Source organism: Oncorhynchus mykiss, chromosome 2, assembly GCF_013265735.2.
Source record: "Oncorhynchus mykiss isolate Arlee chromosome 2, USDA_OmykA_1.1, whole genome shotgun sequence".
In the NCBI taxonomy this organism is placed as follows: domain Eukaryota; kingdom Metazoa; phylum Chordata; class Actinopteri; order Salmoniformes; family Salmonidae; genus Oncorhynchus; species Oncorhynchus mykiss.
The window spans coordinates 4,269,491-4,289,953 of NC_048566.1; the positions used below are offsets into that span (position 1 = coordinate 4,269,491).

Below are 20,463 nucleotides of genomic sequence, written 5' to 3' on the forward strand. Positions count from 1 at the left end.
CTATAACCCTTAGCCCCTACTCCCTATCTACTGTCACACTGGGGCCGAATCCCACTACAACCCTTAGGGTTAGGGTTTACACATATCAACATCAGGGTTAGGGTAGAGTGTATAGTATGTGGGTGAAGGTCGTCAGTAGGTTTGTGGACCTGAGGGAGTGCTGTAGAGTGTATCGTATGTGGGTGAAGGCCGTCAGTAGGTTTGTGGACCTGAGGGAGTGCTGTATAGTATGTGGGTGAAGGCAGTCAGTAGGTTCTAAGCCTCATAATGAGAACCTAAAGTCAGCTTAAATGAACAACCTCGTCCACTACCTTCCTTTAACATCCTCTTCAGCAGGAGCTGGCAGACGACGCAATTATATCAAACGGTTTCCGACTCCTAATACATGGAATGTTCCAGAGGTTACAGAGGAAAGTACAGCACTTTGAGTTCCTCTGAGCTCCAGGTAGCTGGTCTGTCTCTTATCGTTGAGATTCCCTGGAAGGAGGAAGGAATGAGGGAACACCTCTTCCACAAACCTACAGATGTGATACCTGCCGTCCCTACACTCTAACCACTAGGCGACCTGCCGTCCCTCCCCTTTAACCACTAGGCTACCTGCCTGTCCCTACACTAACCACTAGGCTACCTGCCGTCCCTCCACTCTAACCACTAGGCTACCTGCTGTCCCTCCACTCTAACCACTAGGCTACCTGCCGCCCCTCCACTCTAACCACTAGGCGACCTGCCGTCCCTCCACTCTAACCACTAGGCTACCTGCCTGTCCCTCCACTCTAACCACCAGGTTACCCTGCCGCCCCTCCACTCTAACCACTAGGCTACCCTGCCGCCCCTCCACTCTAACCACTAGGCTACCCTGCCGTCCCTCCACTCTAACCACTAGGCGACCTGCCTGCCCCTCCACTCTAACCACTAGGCTACCTGCCGTCCCTACACTCTAACCACTAGGCGACCTGCCTGCCCCTCCACTCTAACCACTAGGCTACCTGCCGTCCCTCCACTCTAACCACTAGGCTACCTGCCGTCCCTACACTCTAACCACTAGGCGACCTGCCGTCCCTCCCCTTTAACCACTAGGCTACCTGCCTGTCCCTACACTAACCACTAGGCTACCTGCCGTCCCTCCACTCTAACCACTAGGCTACCTGCTGTCCCTCCACTCTAACCACTAGGCTACCCTGCCGTCCCTCCACTCTAACCACTAGGCGACCTGCCTGCCCCTCCACTCTAACCACTAGGCTACCTGCCGTCCCTACACTCTAACCACTAGGCGACCTGCCTGCCCCTCCACTCTAACCACTAGGCTACCTGCCGTCCCTCCACTCTAACCACTAGGCTACCTGCCGTCCCTACACTCTAACCACTAGGCGACCTGCCGTCCCTCCCCTTTAACCACTAGGCTACCTGCCTGTCCCTACACTAACCACTAGGCTACCTGCCGTCCCTCCACTCTAACCACTAGGCTACCTGCCGTCCCTCCACTCTAACCACTAGGCGACCTGCCTGCCCCTCCACTCTAACCACTAGGCTACCTGCCGTCCCTACACTCTAACCACTAGGCGACCTGCCTGCCCCTCCACTCTAACCACTAGGCTACCTGCCGTCCCTCCACTCTAACCACTAGGCTACCTGCCGTCCCTACACTCTAACCACTAGGCAACCTGCCGTCCCTCCCCTTTAACCACTAGGCTACCTGCCTGTCCCTACACTAACCACTAGGCTACCTGCCGTCCCTCCACTCTAACCACTAGGCTACCTGCTGTCCCTCCACTCTAACCACTAGGCTACCTGCCGCCCCTCCACTCTAACCACTAGGCGACCTGCCGTCCCTCCACTCTAACCACTAGGCTACCTGCCTGTCCCTCCACTCTAACCACCAGGTTACCCTGCCGCCCCTCCACTCTAACCACTAGGCTACCCTGCCGCCCCTCCACTCTAACCACTAGGCTACCCTGCCGTCCCTCCACTCTAACCACTAGGCGACCTGCCTGCCCCTCCACTCTAACCACTAGGCTACCTGCCGTCCCTACACTCTAACCACTAGGCGACCTGCCTGCCCCTCCACTCTAACCACTAGGCTACCTGCCGTCCCTCCACTCTAACCACTAGGCTACCTGCCGTCCCTACACTCTAACCACTAGGCGACCTGCCGTCCCTCCCCTTTAACCACTAGGCTACCTGCCTGTCCCTACACTAACCACTAGGCTACCTGCCGTCCCTCCACTCTAACCACTAGGCTACCTGCTGTCCCTCCACTCTAACCACTAGGCTACCCTGCCGTCCCTCCACTCTAACCACTAGGCGACCTGCCGTCCCTCCACTCTAACCACTAGGCTACCTGCCTGTCCCTACACTCTAACCACCAGGTTACCCTGCCGCCCCTCCACTCTAACCACTAGGCTACCCTGCCGCCCCTCCACTCTAACCACTAGGCTACCTGCCGTCCCTACACTCTAACCACTAGGCGACCTGCCTGCCCCTCCACTCTAACCACTAGGCTACCTGCCGCCCCTCCACTCTAACCACTAGGCTACCTGCCTGCCCCTCCACTCTAACCACTAGGCTACCTGCCGCCCCTCCACTCTAACCACTAGGCGACCTGCCTGCCCCTCCACTCTAACCACTAGGCTACCTGCTGTCCCTCCACTCTAACCACTAGGCGACCTGCCTGCCCCTCCCTCTAACCACTAGGCTACCTGCCTGCCCCTCCACTCTAACCACTAGGCTACCTGCCGTCCTTACACTCTAACCACTAGGCGACCTGCCGTCCCTACACTCTAACCACTAGGCTACCTGCCGTCCCTACACTCTAACCACTAGGCGACCTCCCTGCCCCTCCACTCTAACCACTAGGCTACCTGCCGTCCCTCCACTCTAACCACTAGGCTACCTGTCTCCCCTCCACTCTAACCACTAGGCTACCTGCCGTCCCTACACTCTAACCACTAGGCTACCTGCCGCCCCTCCACTCTAACCACTAGGCTACCTGCCTGCCCCTCCACTCTAACCACTGGGCTACCTGCCGCCCCTCCACTCTAACCACTAGGCGACCTGCCTGCCCCTCCACTCTAACCACTAGGCTACCTGCTGTCCCTCCACTCTAACCACTAGGCGACCTGCCTGCCCCTCCACTCTAACCACTAGGCGACCTGCCTGCCCCTCCACTCTAACCACTAGGCTACCTGCCGTCCCTCCACTCTAACCACTAGGCTACCTGCCGTCCCTCCACTCTAACCACTAGGCTACCTGCCGTCCCTACACTCTAACCACTAGGCTACCTGTCTCCCCTACACTCTAACCACTAGGCTACCTGCCGTCCCTACACTCTAACCACTAGGCTACCTGCCGTCCCTACACTCTAACCACTAGGCTACCTGTCTCCCCTACACTCTAACCACTAGGCTACCTGCCGTCCCTACACTCTAACCACTAGGCTACCTGCCGTCCCTACACTCTAACCACTAGTCTACCTGCCGTCCCTATGATGCTATTAACACGGTCGGGTTTTTAAGCTGAATGTCACACTACTACATGGACAACAGGCTCTCTAGTTAAACAAACTGTGGCTTTATAGAGACTTCATAACATGTTCATAAGCACTACACACGGATGCCACAATATGTTTTATCCATCTTTCATTTTCTATGTTCAGCAGGATTCAGGGTTCTCTACGTTCTGCAGGGTTCTCTACGTTCTGCAGGGTTCTCTACGTTCTGCAGGGTTCTCTACGTTCTGCAGGATATTGCAGAGCACTGATGCACAGTGACATGATTCTTTAGACTTTGCTCCACCGCCTGCCACAGTCTAGAGGCGTCCTGCTTTATGGAGGCTATATACAGCCTACCTGGAAAGAGTGATTAGACACACCTACACATCCTTTCACAACTAACAACTCAGACCTCTGACGACAGCAACACTGCTTTTACGCAGTCCTTTTCCCTCTAGTGCACTACTATTGACTAGGACCCATAAGGCTCTGGTCCCAAGTAGTGCACTGTATAGAGAATAGGGCTCCATTTGGGACATAATTGGTGTTTCGCTCTGAAAAGAAACAAATGTTGAATTGGGGATAAAAAGTCTCTCAGACCTTCGTTTGTTTTTGATGACATCAAAGGGGGAAAATGTGCTAATGAATAAAGGACATTCGCTTGTTCTCTCTCTCGCGCCTCTCTCGCGCCTCTCTCGCGCCTCTCTCTCGCCTCTCTCTCTCGCCTCTCTCTCTCGCCTCTCTCTCTCGCCTCTCTCTCTCGCCTCTCTCTCTCGCCTCTCTCTCTCGCCTCTCTCTCTCGCCTCTCTCTCTCGCCTCTCTCTCTCGCCTCTCTCTCTCGCCTCTCTCTCTCGCCTCTCTCTCTCGCCTCTCTCTCTCTGCCTCTCTCTCTCTGCCTCTCTCTCTCTGCCTCTCTCTCTCTGCCTCTTTCTCTGCCTGCCTCTCTCTCTCTCTGCCTCTCTCTCTCTCTGCCTCTCTCTCTCTCTGCCTCTCTCTCTCTCTGCCTCTCTCTCTCTCTGCCTCTCTCTCTCTCTGCCTCTCTCTCTCTCTGCCTCTCTCTCTCTCTGCCTCTCTCTCTCTCTGCCTCTCTCTCTCTCTCTGCCTCTCTCTCTCTCTCTGCCTCTCTCTCTCTCTCTCTGCCTCTCTCTCTCTCTCTCTCTGCCTCTCTCTCTCTCTCTCTCTGCCTCTCTCTCTCTCTCTCTCTGCCTCTCTCTCTCTCTCTCTCTGCCTCTCTCTCTCTCTCTCTCTGCCTCTCTCTCTCTCTCTCTCTGCCTCTCTCTCTCTCTCTCTCTGCCTCTCTCTCTCTCTCTCTCTGCCTCTCTCTCTCTCTCTCTCTGCCTCTCTCTCTCTCTCTCTCTGCCTCTCTCTCTCTCTCTCTCTGCCTCTCTCTCTCTCTCTCTCTGCCTCTCTCTCTCTCTCTCTCTCTCTCTCTCTCTCTCTCTCTCTCTCTGCCTCTCTCTCTCTCTCTGCCTCTCTCTCTCTCTCTGTCTCTCTCTCTCTCTCTCTCTCTCTCTCTGCCTCTCTCTCTCTCTCTCCTCTCTCTCTCGCCTGTCTCTCTCCTCTCTCAGTGAGTCCTACTAAAGAGATCAAGATGATAGTGGGTATCCGTCGTAGCAGCATGAGCAGCAGCTGTGGCAGCAGTGGTTACTATAGCAGCAGTCCCACCCTCAGTAGCAGCCCCCCGGTGCTCTGTAACCCAAAGTCAGGTAAGAGGCCTTAATACACTCTCTCAAACACACACACACACACACACCACAGTCCGGTAAGAGGGTCTCTATTCTCCCTGAGTGACCTTAATACACTCTCTCAAACACACACACACACACACCAACCACAGTCCGGTAAGAGGGTCACCGTTCTCTCTGAGTGACCTTAATACACTCTCACACACACACACACACAGCACAGTCCGGTAAGAGGGTCACCATTCTCCCTGAGTGACCTTAACACACACACACACACACACACACAAACCACAGTGGGGTAAGAGTGTGAATAGGAGCCCTGTGCACAGCAGTGTGTCTTCAATGTGCTGATACCCTCTCCTCCCCAGACTGAGGTTCTGGTCAGGAACTACTGACTATCCAGAACACATGGAAAAAAACTTGGGAGTGTTTTGGATCCTCAGTTTAGGTAAATGGTAACAGTATCATGTGGACAGAACCAGCCTGTTCTGGACTGCTATTGGTACCAGTGACTAGTGGTCACACGGACAGAACCAGCCTGTTCTGGACTGCTGTCTGTACCAGTGACTAGTGGTCACACGGACAGAACCAGCCTGTTCTGGACTGCTGTTTGTACCAGTGACTAGTGGTCACACGGACAGAACCAGCCTGTACTGGACTGCTGTCTGTACCAGTGACTAGTGGTCACACGGACAGAACCAGCCTGTTCTGGACTGCTATTGGTACCAGTGACTAGTGGTCACACGGACAGAACCAGCCTGTTCTGGACTGCTGTCTGTACCAGTGACTAGTGGTCACACGGACAGAACCAGCCTATTCTGGACTGCTGTCTGTACCAGTGACTAGTGGTCACACGGACAGAACCAGCCTATTCTGGACTGCTGTCTGTACCAGTGACTAGTGGTCACACGGACAGAACCAGCCTGTTCTGGACTGCTGTCTGTACCAGTGACTAGTGGTCACACGGACAGAACCAGCCTGTACTGGACTGCTGTCTGTACCAGTGACTAGTGGTCACACGGACAGAACCAGCCTGTTCTGGACTGCTATTGGTACCAGTGACTAGTGGTCACACGGACAGAACCAGCCTGTTCTGGACTGCTGTCTGTACCAGTGACTAGTGGTCACACGGACAGAACCAGCCTGTTCTGGACTGCTGTCTGTACTAGTGACTAGTGGTCACACGGACAGAACCAGCCTGTTCTGGACTGCTGTCTGTACCAGTGACTAGTGGTCACACGGACATAACCAGCCTGTTCTGGACTGCTGTCTGTACCAGTGACTAGTGGTCACACGGACAGAACCAGCCTGTTCTGGACTGCTATTGGTACCAGTGACTAGTGGTCACACGGACAGAACCATAGAAGAAGACTGTGTTTCAGATATCCAGGCTTTAGTCTTGTATAGAAGAAGACTGTTTCAGATATCCAGGCTCTAGTCTTGTATAGAAGAAGTCTGTTTCAGATATCCAGGCTCTAGTCTTGTATAGAAGACTGTGTTTCAGATATCCAGGCTCTAGTCTTGTATAGAAGACTGTGTTTCAGATATCCAGGCTCTAGTCTTGTATAGAAGAAGACTGTTTCAGATATCCAGGCTCTAGTCTTGTATAGAAGAAGACTGTGTTTTAGATATCCAGGCTCTAGTCTTATATAGAAGACTGTGTTTCTATCGAAGACTGCTGATTAAAAAATATATATATATTTTTTTCTTAAGCTGTGTGTAGCTGTGTGTTAATGCAAAGTATGAGATTCCCTGTCTTCGGGACATTGTGTTCTCCTATTTCTCTAAACGAGAGAGAAGGGTGTTGAAAGCGGCTGTTGAAAGTTGTGGGTGACAGGGTTTGAGGCCAGGGTTCGGTCAGGGGATAGTTGTGGGTGACAGGGTTTGAGGCCAGGGTTCGGTCAGGGGAAAGTTGTGTGTTTTTTTCTGTGACTGTAGACGTTTCATTAGCTGGTGTGTGAGTGTGCATGGATATTTCAGGTTAGCCACGGGGGAGTCCTGCTATTTCTTCCTGTTGAACTCTCTCCTGACCTACCATCACCTAGAACATGAGTTGAGAAATGGAAAGTGTGTGTGTGTGTGTCTACAGTATGGACCATATGACCCATTAAGGGTTGTTCTGGCAAGAGCTGGAACAGGGGGAGTAGCCCTTAGTTGGCAGTCATATATACACACACAGACACTCACTCACTCACTCACTGTGGGGTAGCTGGGGACGTACACCAGCAGGCCAGCCTGAGTTGCTGCACTCCCCACTGAGACAGAGGGGGACTGTTTATACCGTCGCACCAGGACAGAGGTAGACTGTTAATACTGTAGCACACAACGTCATGACACTGCCCTACACCCCCAGGCCAACGTCATGACACTGCCCTACACCGGGACACAGGCCAACGTCATGACACTGCCCTACACCCCCAGGCCAACGTCATGACACTGCCCTACACCCCCAGGCCATCATCATGACACTGCCCTACACCCCCAGGCCAACGTCATGACACTGCCCTACACCCCCAGGCCAACGTCATGACACTGCCCTACACCCCCAGGCCAACGTCATGACACTGCCCTACACCCCCAGGCCAATGTCATGACACTGCCCTACACCCCCAGGCCAATGTCATGACACTGCCCTACACCCCCAGGCCAACGTCATGACACTGCCCTACACCCCCAGGCCAACGTCATGTCACTGCCCTACACCGGGACACAGGCCAACGTCATGTCACTGCCCTACACCGGGACACAGGCCAACGTCATGACACTGCTCTACACCGGGACACAGGCCAACGTCATGACACTGCCCTACACCGGGACACAGGCCAACGTCATGACACTGCTCTACACCGGGACACAGGCCAACGTCATGACACTGCCTTACACCGGGACACAGGCCATCGTCATGACACTGCCCTACACCCCCAGGCCAACGTCATGACACTGCCCTACACCCCCAGGCCATCGTCATGACACTGCCCTACACCCCCAGTCCAACGTCATGACACTGCCCTACACCGGGACACAGGCCAACGTCATGACACTGCCCTACACCGGGACACAGGCCAACGTCATGACACTGCCTTACACCGGGACACAGGCCATCGTCATGACACTGCCCTACACCCCCAGGCCAACGTCATGACACTGCCCTACACCCCCAGGCCAACGTCATGACACTGCCCTACACCCCCAGGCCATCGTCATGACACTGCCCTACACCCCCAGGCCAACGTCATGACACTGCCCTACACCCCCAGGCCATCGTCATGACACTGCCCTACACCCCCAGGCCAACGTCATGACACTGCCCTACACCGGGACACAGGCCAACGTCATGACACTGCCCTACACCCCCAGGCCAACGTCATGACACTGCCCTACACCCCCAGGCCAATGTCATGACACTGCCCTACACCGGGACACAGGCCATCGTCATGACACTGCCCTACACCCCCAGGCCAACGTCATGACACTGCCCTACACCCCCAGGCCAATGTCATGACACTGCCCTACACCGGGACACAGGCCAACGTCATGACACTGCCCTACACCCCCAGGCCAACGTCATGACACTGCCCTACACCGGGACACAGGCTCTGACCCAGAACAATACACTGATTATTCACATACTGTTCATTCACAACATGGATGTTTTTATCATATCTGATAGATTACTCTTTTACAACCAACTCACACTGGCACATGGAAGTTGGCATGTATATTTAGACTAGCTACTTAAAGCTTACTAAAATGATTAGATACACTAAATCACATCTGCTTTAGTTTAACTCTGATCCCCACAACTCCTCCTCAGCCTTTTTGGTGAATTACTAACTTTTCACAATTCAGAGAAAAGGGTTTAGGCCTGTGTTCTCTCTCTGTTTTCTCTCTCTGTTTTCTCTCTCTGTTTTCTCTCTCTGTTTTCTCTCTCTGTTTTCTCTCTCTGTGTTCTCTCTCTGTGTTCTCTCTCTGTTTTCTCTCTCTGTTTTCTCTCTCTGTTTTCTCTCTCTGTTTTCTCTCTCTGTTTTCTCTCTCTGTGTTCTCTCTCTGTGTTCTCTCTCTGTGTTCTCTCTCTGTGTTCTCTCTCTGTGTTCTCTCTCTGTGTTTTCTCTCTCTGTGTTTTCTCTCTCTGTGTTTTCTCTCTCTGTGTTCTCTCTCTGTGTTCTCTCTCTGTGTTCTCTCTCTGTTTTCTCTCTCTGTTTTCTCTCTCTGTTTTCTCTCTCTGTTTTCTCTCTCTGTTTTCTCTCTCTGTTTTCTCTCTCTGTGTGTCTCTCTCTGTTTTCTCTCTCTGTGTGTCTCTCTCTCTGTGTCTCTCTCTGTGTCTCTCTCTGTGTCTGTCTGTCTCTGTGTCTCTCTCTGTGTCTGTCTGTCTCTGTCTCTCTGTCTGTGTGTGTTGTCCATTTTTAAAGGAGTTGTAAACAGTCAGCAGCAGTATGGAGGAGAAGAGCTGGAAGGCCAGAGAGAGGCTGTTTACAATTGTTCTGGAATACACAGGAAGTCTTTGAATCAGATTCTTGGGAAAAGACGGGAAGTGTTTTTCTCAGTAAGTCTCGAACACTGGGAGATGAGGGTGAGCCATGCAGGCAGCTGTTCTCAGCTTCCTGCCCCAAGACGTTTGACATTAACTGCTCTTTCTCCTCTATAGCTATAGATGAGCCTTGGTGATTTAAATAGACGCTGAGGAAATGTATATGATTCAAGTGTGATCGACAACACTTGACAATACTACCTTATTTTGGGGGGGTAAAAATGTACTTATTGTAATATGTGGTTGTCTCATCTAGCTATCTTAAGATGAATGCACAAACTGTAAGTCGATCTGGATGAGTGTCTGCTAAATTACTCAAAATGTCATGTAAATGAGTGAGGGACGGCCGTCTGTTTGGCGAGAGGGACGGCCGTCTGTTTGGCGAGAGGGACGGCCGTCTGGTTTGGCGAGAGGGGCGGCCGTCTGGTTTGGCGAGAGGGGCGGCCGTAACGACTGTTTGGCCAGAGGGACGGGCGTAACGTCTGATTGGTGAGAGTTGTGAGAGGCTTAAGCCTGTAGATTCCATTAGTGATCCCCGATCACTCATCATGGCCTCATTGACTTGCGTAGGGAGGCCGTTCTTGTAATTGTATTTCTATGTCTGCGGCCTCCCTGAACACGACTCTACTCTTCCTGTATTCCAGCTGTGGGGTGGAAGAGAATCTAGGTCACTGCAGTGTCCAGAGGTTACCCGAGGTCAACGTTAGTGAGTCACTTTCTAGGAAGAGAGGAACCCTTTTCATACCGACTCAGTGCTGCTACCACCAAAACAAGGAATTGTGGGTGGGCAAGAGAACTGGTTTGAGTTTGAAGGACGTCTGTTTATAAAGGTTAAGAGTTCATCTGTAGTGAGTGTACAGTAGCTACCTACAGTGCATTCTGAAAGTATTCAGACCCCTTAACCTTTTCCACGTGTTGTTACGTTACAGCCTTGTTCTAAAATGGATTACACACTTTTTGTTCCTCATCAATCCTACATACAATACCCCTTAATTACATTTTTACAAATGTATTATAAATAACAGAAATACCTTATTTACATAAGTTTGCAGACCTTTGCTATGAGACTCAGTTGATCTCAGGTGCATCCTGTTTCCATTGATTATCTTTGTTTCTACAACTTGATTGGAGTCCACCAGTGTTAAATTCAGTTGATTGGACCTGATTTAGAAAGGCACACACCTGTCTATATAAAGGTCCTACAGTTGACAGTGCATGTCAGAGCAAAAACCAAGCCATGAGGTCGAAGGAATTGTCCGTAGAGCTCCGAGACACGATTGTGTCGAGGCACAGATCTGGGGAAAGGTACCAAAACATTTCTGCAGCATTGAAGGTCTCCAGGAACACAGTGGCCTCCAACATTCTTAAATGGAAGGGGTTTGGAACCACCAAGACTTCCTAGAGCTGGCCACCCAGCCAAACTGAGCAATGGGGGGAGAAGGGCCTTGGTCAGGGAGGTGAACAAGAACCCGATGGTCACTCTGACAGAGCTCCAGAGTTCCTCTGTGGAGATGGGAGAAACACCTCTGCAGCTCTCCACCAATCAGGCATTGTGTGGTAGAGTGGCCAGACGGAAGCTCCAGAGTTCCTCTGTGGAGATGGGAGAACCACCTCTGCAGGCTCTCCACCAATCAGGCGTTGTGTGGTAGAGTGGCCAGACGGAAGCTCCAGAGTTCCTCTGTGGAGTTGGGAGAACCACCTCTGCAGGCTCTCCACCAATCAGGCATTGTGTGGTAGAGTGGCCAGACGGAAGCACAAGACGGCCCGCTTGCAGTTCATCTGGTCTGGCCAAACAGAGATCTGATGAAACCAAGATAAAACTCTTTGGCCTGAATGCCAAGCATCACGTCTGGAGGAAACCTGGAACCATCCCTACCGTGAATCATGGTGGTGGCAGCATCATGCTGTGGGGATGTTTTTCAGCAGCAGGGACTGGGAGACTAGTCAGGATCGGGGTGAACGGAGCAAAGTACAGAGAGATCCTTGATGCAAACCTGCTCCAGAGCGCTCAAGATCTCAGACTGGGGCGAAGGTTCACCTTCCAACAGGACAACAACCCTAAGCACACAGCCAAGACAACGCAGGGGTGGATTCGGGACAAGTCTCTGAATGTGGCCCAGCCAGAACCTGGACTAGGACCCGATCGAACATCTCTGGAGAGACCTGAAAATAGCTGTGCAGCGACGCTCCCCATCCAACCTGACAGAGCTTGAGAGGATCTGCAGAGAAGAATGGGAAAAACTCCCCAAATGCAGGTGTGCCAAGCTTGTAGTGTCATACCCAAGAAGACTCAAGGCTGTATTCGCTGCCAAAGGTGCTTCAACAAAGTACTGATTTTAAAATGTCTGAATACTTATGCAAATGTATTACCAATAAAACATGTAAATATCACATTTGCAAACATTTCTAAAAACCGATTTTTGACATTGTCATTATGGGGTATTGTGTTTTAGATTGATAAGGGGGGGGGGAAACATATAGAATAAGGCTGTAACTTAACACCATCTGGTAAAGGTGAAGGGGTCTGAATACTTTCCAAATTCACTGTATCTTCATATCCTCAACAGTACTATACGGAGTATACAGTAGTTACCTGTATTCATATCCTCAACAGTACTATACTGAGTATACAGTAGTTACCTGTATTCATATCCTCAACAGTACTATACTGAGTATACAGTATCTACCTGTATTCATATCCTCAACAGTACTATACTGAGTATACAGTAGTTACCTGTATTCATATCCTCAACAGTACTATACTGAGTATACAGTATCTACCTGTATTCATATCCTCAACAGTACTATACTGAGTATACAGTAGTTACCTGTATTCATATCCTCAACAGTACTATACTGAGTATACAGTAGTTACCTGTATTCATATCCTCAACAGTACTATACTGAGTATACAGTATCTACCTGTATTCATATCCTCAACAGTACTATACTGAGTATACAGTAGTTACCTGTATTCATATCCTCAACAGTACTATACGGAGTATACAGTATCTACCTGTATTCATATCCTCAACAGTACTATACTGAGTATACAGTATCTACCTGTATTCATATCCTCAACAGTACTATACTGAGTATACAGTAGCTACCTGTATTCATATCCTCAACAGTACTATGCTGAGTATACAGTATCTACCTGTATTCATATCCTCAACAGTACTATACAGTAGCTACCTGTATTCATATCCTCAACAGTACTATACTGAGTATACAGTAGTTACCTGTATTCATATCCTCAACAGTACTATGCTGAGTATACAGTATCTACCTGTATTCATATCCTCAACAGTACTATACGGAGTATACAGTAGTTACCTGTATTCATATCCTCAGCAGTACTATACGGAGTATACAGTATCTACCTGTATTCATATCCTCAACAGTACTATACTGAGTATACAGTATCTACCTGTATTCATATCCTCAACAGTACTATACTGAGTATACAGTATCTACCTGTATTCATATCCTCAACAGTACTATACTGAGTATACAGTATCTACCTGTATTCATATCCTCAACAGTACTATACTGAGTATACAGTATCTACCTGTATTCATATCCTCAACAGTACTATACTGAGTATACAGTAGTTACCTGTATTCATATCCTCAGCAGTACTATACTGAACACACACACTAAATGTCTTAAAACCCGCTATAGGAAACAGGGAAATTGTTTCCCTCAAGGCACGGTCATGTGACTGCATGCTTTCCTCTTTTCCTTTAAACAACAGCCATGTTGTCCTCCTCCTGCACACAGGACAACATGATGAGACTATAGTTACTGCTGCAGGATGAATGTTGTCCTCCTCCTGCACACAGGACAACATGATGAGACTATAGTTACTGCTGCAGGAGGAATGTTGTCCTCCTCCTGCACACAGGACAACATGATGAGACTATAGTTACTGCTGCAGGAGGAATGTTGTCCTCCTCCTGCACACAGGACAACACGATGAGACTATAGTTACTGCTGCAGGAGGAATGTTGTCCTCCTGCACACAGGACAACATGATGAGACTATAGTTACTGCTGCAGGAGGAATGTTGTCCTCCTCCTGCACACAGGACAACACGATGAGACTATAGTTACTGCTGCAGGAGGAATGTTGTCCTCCTGCACACAGGACAACATGATGAGACTATAGTTACTGCTACAGGAGGAATGTTGTCCTCCTGCACACAGGACAACACGATGAGACTATAGTTACTGCTACAGGAGGAATGTTGTCCTCCTGCACACAGGACAACATGATGAGACTATAGTTACTGCTGCAGGAGGAATGTTGTCCTCCTGCACACAGGACAACATGATGAGACTATAGTTACTGCTGCAGGAGGAATGTTGTCCTCCTGCACACAGGACAACATGATGAGACTATAGTTACTGCTACAGGAGGAATGTTGTCCTCCTGCACACAGGACAACATGATGAGACTATAGTTACTGCTGCAGGAGGAATGTTCTGCAGCGGGGGTGTGTGTGTCAGTACTTACTGTGTGTGTGTGTCAGTACTTACTGTGTGTGTCAGTACTTACTGTGTGTGTGTGTGTCAGTACTTACTGTGTGTGTGTGTGTCAGTACTTACTGTGTGTGTGTGTGTCAGTACTTACTGTGTGTGTCAGTACTTACTGTGTGTGTCAGTGTCAGTACTTACTGTGTGTGTCAGTGTCAGTACTTACTGTGTGTGTCAGTGTCAGTACTTACTGTGTGTGTCAGTGTCAGTACTTACTGTGTGTGTCAGTGTCAGTACTTACTGTGTGTGTGTGTCAGTGTCAGTACTTACTGTGTGTTTGCTTTGCAGTGTTGAAGAGACAAGTGAGTCCTGAGGAGCTGCAGACCCCAGGAGGCCCTTACATAAAGAAGACATTCACAGTACGTCACACACACACACACACACACACACACACACACACAGGGGGGGGGGGGGGGTAATGAATGTAATGACATGCCCAAGCCATAGACTGTTCTCTCTGCTTCCGCACGGCAAGTGGTACCGGTACATCGAGTCTGACACCAGCAGGTTCCTGAACAGCTTCTGTCCATAAGCCAGCAGACTGAAACACAGCTTCTGTCCCCAGGCTAGCAGACTGATACACACAGCTTCTGTCCCCAGGCTAGCAGACTGATACACACAGGTTCTGTCCCCAGGCTAGCAGACTGAAACACACAGCTTCTGTCCCCAGGCTAGCAGACTGAAACACAGCTTCTGTCCCCAGGCTAGCAGACTGATACACACAGCTTCTGTCCCCAGGCTAGCAGACTGATACACACAGGTTCTGTCCCCAGGCTAGCAGACTGAAACACACAGCTTCTGTCCCCAGGCTAGCAGACTGAAACACAGCTTCTGTCCCCAGGCTAGCAGACTGATACACACAGCTTCTGTCCCCAGGCTAGCAGACTGATACACACAGGTTCTGTCCCCAGGCTAGCAGACTGATACACACAGCTTCTGTCCCCAGGCTAGCAGACTGACACACAGCATCTTCCCTCTACATATCTACCTCTATCACTCCAGTGTCCCTGTACATTGTTAATATGGTACTGAACTGACCCTGTATATAGTATGTTTACCCCTCTACATATCTACCACTATCACTCCAGTATCCCTGTACATTGTTAATATGGTACTGAACTGACCCTGTATATAGTATGTTTACCCCTCTACATATCTACCACTATCACTCCAGTGTCCCTGTACATTGTTAATATGGTACTGAACTGACCCTGTATATAGTATGTTTACCCCTCTACATATCTACCTCTATCACTCCAGTGTCCCTGTACATTGTTAATATGGTACTGAACTGACCCTGTATATAGTATGTTTACCCCTCTACATATCTACCACTATCACTCCAGTATCCCTGTACATTGTTAATATGGTACTGAACTGACCCTGTATATAGTATGTTTACCCCTCTACATATCTACCACTATCACTCCAGTGTCCCTGTACATTGTTAATATGGTACTGAACTGACCCTGTATATAGTATGTTTACCCCTCTACATATCTACCTCCATCACTCCAGTGTCCCTGTACATTGTTAATATGGTACTGAACTGACCCTGTATATAGTCACCTTACCCCTCTACATATCTACCTCTATCACTCCAGTATCCCTGTACATTGTTAATATGGTACTGAACTGACCCTGTATATAGTATGTTTACCCCTCTACATATCTACCACTATCACTCCAGTATCCCTGTACATTGTTAATATGGTACTGAACTGACCCTGTATATAGTATGTTTACCCCTCTACATATCTACCTCCATCACTCCAGTATCCCTGTACATTGTTAATATGGTACTGAACTGACCCTGTATATAGTATGTTTACCCCTCTACATATCTACCTCTATCACTCCAGTGTCCCTGTACATTGTTAATATGGTACTGAACTGACCCTGTATATAGTATGTTTACCCCTCTACATATCTACCTCTATCACTCCAGTATCCCTGTACATTGTTAATATGGTAATGAACTGACCCTGTATATAGTATGTTTACCCCTCTACATATCTACCTCTATCACCCCAGTATCCCTGTACATTGTTAATATGGTACTGAACTGACCCTGTATATAGTATGTTTACCCCTCTACATATCTATCTCTATCACTCCAGTATCCCTGTACATTGTTAATATGGTACTGAACTGACCCTGTATATAGTATGTTTACCCCTCTACATATCTACCTCTATCACCCCAGTATCCCTGTACATTGTTAATATGGTAATGAACTGACCCTGTATATAGTATGTTTACCCCTCTACATATCTACCTCTATAACTCCAGTGTCCCTGTACATTGTTAATATGGTACTGAACTGACCCTGTATATAGTATGTTTACCCCTCTACATATCTACCTCTATCACTCCAGTGTCCCTGTACATTGTTAATATGGTACTGAACTGACCCTGTATATAGTATGTTTACCCCTCTACATATCTACCTATCACTCCAGTATCCCTGTACATTGTTAATATGGTACTGAACTGACCCTGTATATAGTATGTTTACCCCTCTACATATCTACCTCTATCACTCCAGTGTCCCTGTACATTGTTAATATGGTACTGAACTGACCCTGTATATAGTATGTTTACCCCTCTACATATCTACCTCTATCACTCCAGTGTCCCTGTACATTGTTAATATGGTACTGAACTGACCCTGTATATAGTATGTTTACCCCTCTACATATCTACCTCTATCACTCCAGAATCCCTGTACATTGTTAATATGGTACTGAACTGACCCTGTATATAGTATGTTTACCCCTCTACATATCTACCTCTATCACTCCAGTATCCCTGTACATTGTTAATATGGTACTGAACTGACCCTGTATATAGTATGTTTACCCCTCTACATATCTACCTCTATCACTCCAGTATCCCTGTACATTGTTAATATGGTACTGAACTGACCCTGTATATAGTATGTTTACCCCTCTACATATCTACCTCTATCACTCCAGTATCCCTGTACATTGTTAATATGGTACTGAACTGATCCTGTATATAGTATGTTTACCCCTCTACATATCTACCTCTATCACTCCAGTGTCCCTGTACATTGTTAATATGGTAATGAACTGACCCTGTATATAGTATGTTTACCCCTCTACATATCTACCTCTATCCCTCCAGTATCCCTGTACATTGTTAATATGGTACTGAACTGACCCTGTATATAGTATGTTTACCCCTCTACATATCTACCTCTATCCCTCCAGTATCCCTGTACATTGTTAATATGGTACTGAACTGACCCTGTATATAGTATGTTTACCCCTCTACATATCTACCTCTATCACTCCAGTATCCCTGTACATTGTTAATATGGTACTGAACTGACCCTGTATATAGTATGTTTACCCCTCTACATATCTACCTCTATCCCTCCAGTATCCCTGTACATTGTTAATATGGTACTGAACTGACCCTGTATATAGTATGTTTACCCCTCTACATATCTACCTCTATAACTCCAGTATCCCTGTACATTGTTAATATGGTACTGAACTGACCCTGTATATAGTATGTTTACCCCTCTACATATCTACCTCTATCACTCCAGTATCCCTGTACATTGTTAATATGGTACTGAACTGACCCTGTATATAGTATGTTTACCCCTCTACATCTAAATGTCATTTTATACTTTAGACTGTATTCATATATAGTATTAATTTTAATGTCTGTGTCTATGAGTTTCTAGTAAAATAGACCACATGGTTCAAGAGAAAATAGCCTAATTAATGAAAAAAGCATCTAATCAACATTGGCATTATTATCAATTAACTCTGCAACTTTTGACTTTCATCACAACTGCCTCCCAGGTTGGCGACAAAGCATTTACAATAAATAAATCTACTGGATATTTATGAAACCCTCATATTAAACACCCATTGTATTCACTAAGTTGATGGTTATATTTAGGATGTTTCACAGCTTTGTCATTCTATATAATATATATATATATTTAAACACTTATCTTATTTGATTGTTTTATATATTTTTACATGTGATAAGGACACACAGAGGACCAGAAATAACACACAACAGATATTTTTAAATATTTTTTAACATCCTTAAGTTACCAAAATAATGGTAGTTTCCTGGTAAAGTTTCCAGTAATTATACCCTCCCTTTGCCACCCTAACCCACACACACATTCTACTGTCACCCGAAGATGGCATGTCCACATCCCACACACAGTATACACACACTCTGGCCTGCATGGTCTGATCCACAGACGATTCTCCTCCTTACCGGGTCTGATATTCACCAGGGAATCGGGCTGAATACACTACTGATACCAGTTCATATTAGACTGGGTGGGACACATCATCACTCCTAACAGACTGACCGGATTGGCTCTGCCTGAGATGACCCTCTTGTGTTCTGAAATGGAATGCTTGTCTGAGTAGGTTCTTAGAAGCCTCATGAGAGAGATCTGATAAGGGCTGTTACAGCACGCGCAAGCACACCACACACACACCCCTACCCCCTAACTCTAAAATAGCCTCTGTCCTCGTGGGGGTGTAGGAAATGTCCCCTACTTTTGGGAAATTCCTGTATCCAGGAGGATAGTAATATATACACACACACACACACAGTTAAAAACAACACTTCATGTTACTTCTGCATAACAAACATTACAGTTCCTGACAGATACATTTTAGAGAATGATGAAACATTAGCGCGGTGTCAGGCCCCCTGTAGCGCGGTGTCAGGCCCCCTGTAGCGCGGTGTCAGGCCCCCTGTAGCGCGGTGTCAGGCCCCCTGTAGCGCGGTGTCAGGCCCCCTGTAGCGCGGTGTCAGGCCCCCTGTAGCGCGGTGCCAGGCCCCCTGTAGCGCGGTGCCAACCTTTTTAGTCACACCAACCCTGTTGTTTCTAGCTCTCTGCTTTAATGCTCTTTTTTAAATACATTTTGACTTGCCTCCTCAGATCGTGGGGGATGCGGTGGGCTGGGGCTTCGTGGTGCGAGGCAGTAAGCCCTGCCACATCCAGGCTGTCGACCCCAGTGGTCCCGCAGCAGCAGCTGGGATGAAGGTATGTAACACACACACACACACACACATACCATCACACACACACACACACACACACACACACACACACACACTCCACTGCCAGCTGGGAGTAGAGAGCACTGACCTAAACAATGGGCAGGGGGGAGGAAGGAAGGGAGAAGGGAATTAGTGAGGGAGGAGAGACAGAGGGAGCAGGAGAGGAGAGATGTGAAAGAGAGGGGCATGGAGAGGAGAGAGACCAGGGGAAGGAGTGAGGGAGGGGAGAGGGAGCAGGAGAGGAGAGATGTGAAAGGGAGTGGCATGGAGAGGAGAGAGACCAGGGGAAGGAGTGAGGGAGGGGAGAGGGAGCAAGAGAGGAGAGATGTGAAAGGGAGGGGCATGGAGAGGAGAGAGACCAGGGGAAGGAGTGAGGGAGGGGAAGAGGGAGAAAGGGGGAGGAGAGCAGAAGGAAGGGGGAGGAGAGAAGTGAACTAAGACGAAGGAGCCGTAGCTAAATTAACTTTAATTAAAAAAAAAACTTGTTATCAATATTGAAGATAGTGTCACTTCTGTCACATTTTATCACCATAAAAACATGTGCTATGTTTCTACCTCTCCCCCTCCCTTTCTCCTCTCTCCCTCTTCCCCTCCCTTTCTCCTCTCCTCTCTCCCTCTTCCCCTCCCTTTCTCCTCTCCTCTCTCCCTCTTCCCCTCCCTTTCTCCTCTCCTCTCTCCCTCTTCCCCTCCCTTTCTCCTCTCCTCTCTCCCTCTTCCCCTCCCTTTCTCCTCTCCTCTCTCCCCATTCCCCTCCCTTTCTCATCTCCTCTCTTCCCCTCTCGTTCTCCTCTCCTCGTCTCTTGCAAGTCGAGAGCAGAGCTGGCTCCATCCCATAGAAATCAAGCTGATGCAGTAATAACGGATCTGTGCAGCCAGGGGTTTGTGTCCCAAATGGCACCCTATGTAGTGCACTACTTTAGACCATAGACCTATGGGCCCTGTTCAAACGTAGTGCACGACATAGGGAATATGGTGATATTCTGGACACAGGCAGTCAGTTACGCAACACTAAATGCTGTTCTCTCTGCATGGTTGTTGATGCTTCTTATATAAGCCATGTTGGTCAGACAGTCTGAAGCCTTGTGTTTACTGCCTGCCTTTCCTCTGTGGTAAAACAGGCTCTGACTGAAGCCTTGTGTTTACTGCCTG

At 48.6% G+C, this 20,463-nt stretch overlaps 1 protein-coding gene across 4 annotated transcripts in view; it reads left to right on the forward strand.

The window, feature by feature from the left end:
- The window catches only part of deptor (DEP domain containing MTOR-interacting protein), a 65,657-nt gene that overhangs the window by 32,611 nt on the left and 12,583 nt on the right, over positions 1–20,463 (forward strand). For 3 of the 4 annotated variants that reach the window (XM_036935488.1, XM_036935491.1, XM_036935484.1), the window contains 3 exons: positions 5,056–5,193; positions 14,527–14,597; positions 19,193–19,297. In XM_036935488.1, coding sequence (XP_036791383.1) covers positions 5,056–5,193; positions 14,527–14,597; positions 19,193–19,297 — 314 coding nt within the window. The remainder of the gene's footprint in view (positions 1–5,055; positions 5,194–14,526; positions 14,598–19,192; positions 19,298–20,463) is intronic. The other variant, XM_036935497.1, reaches the window with a different exon arrangement.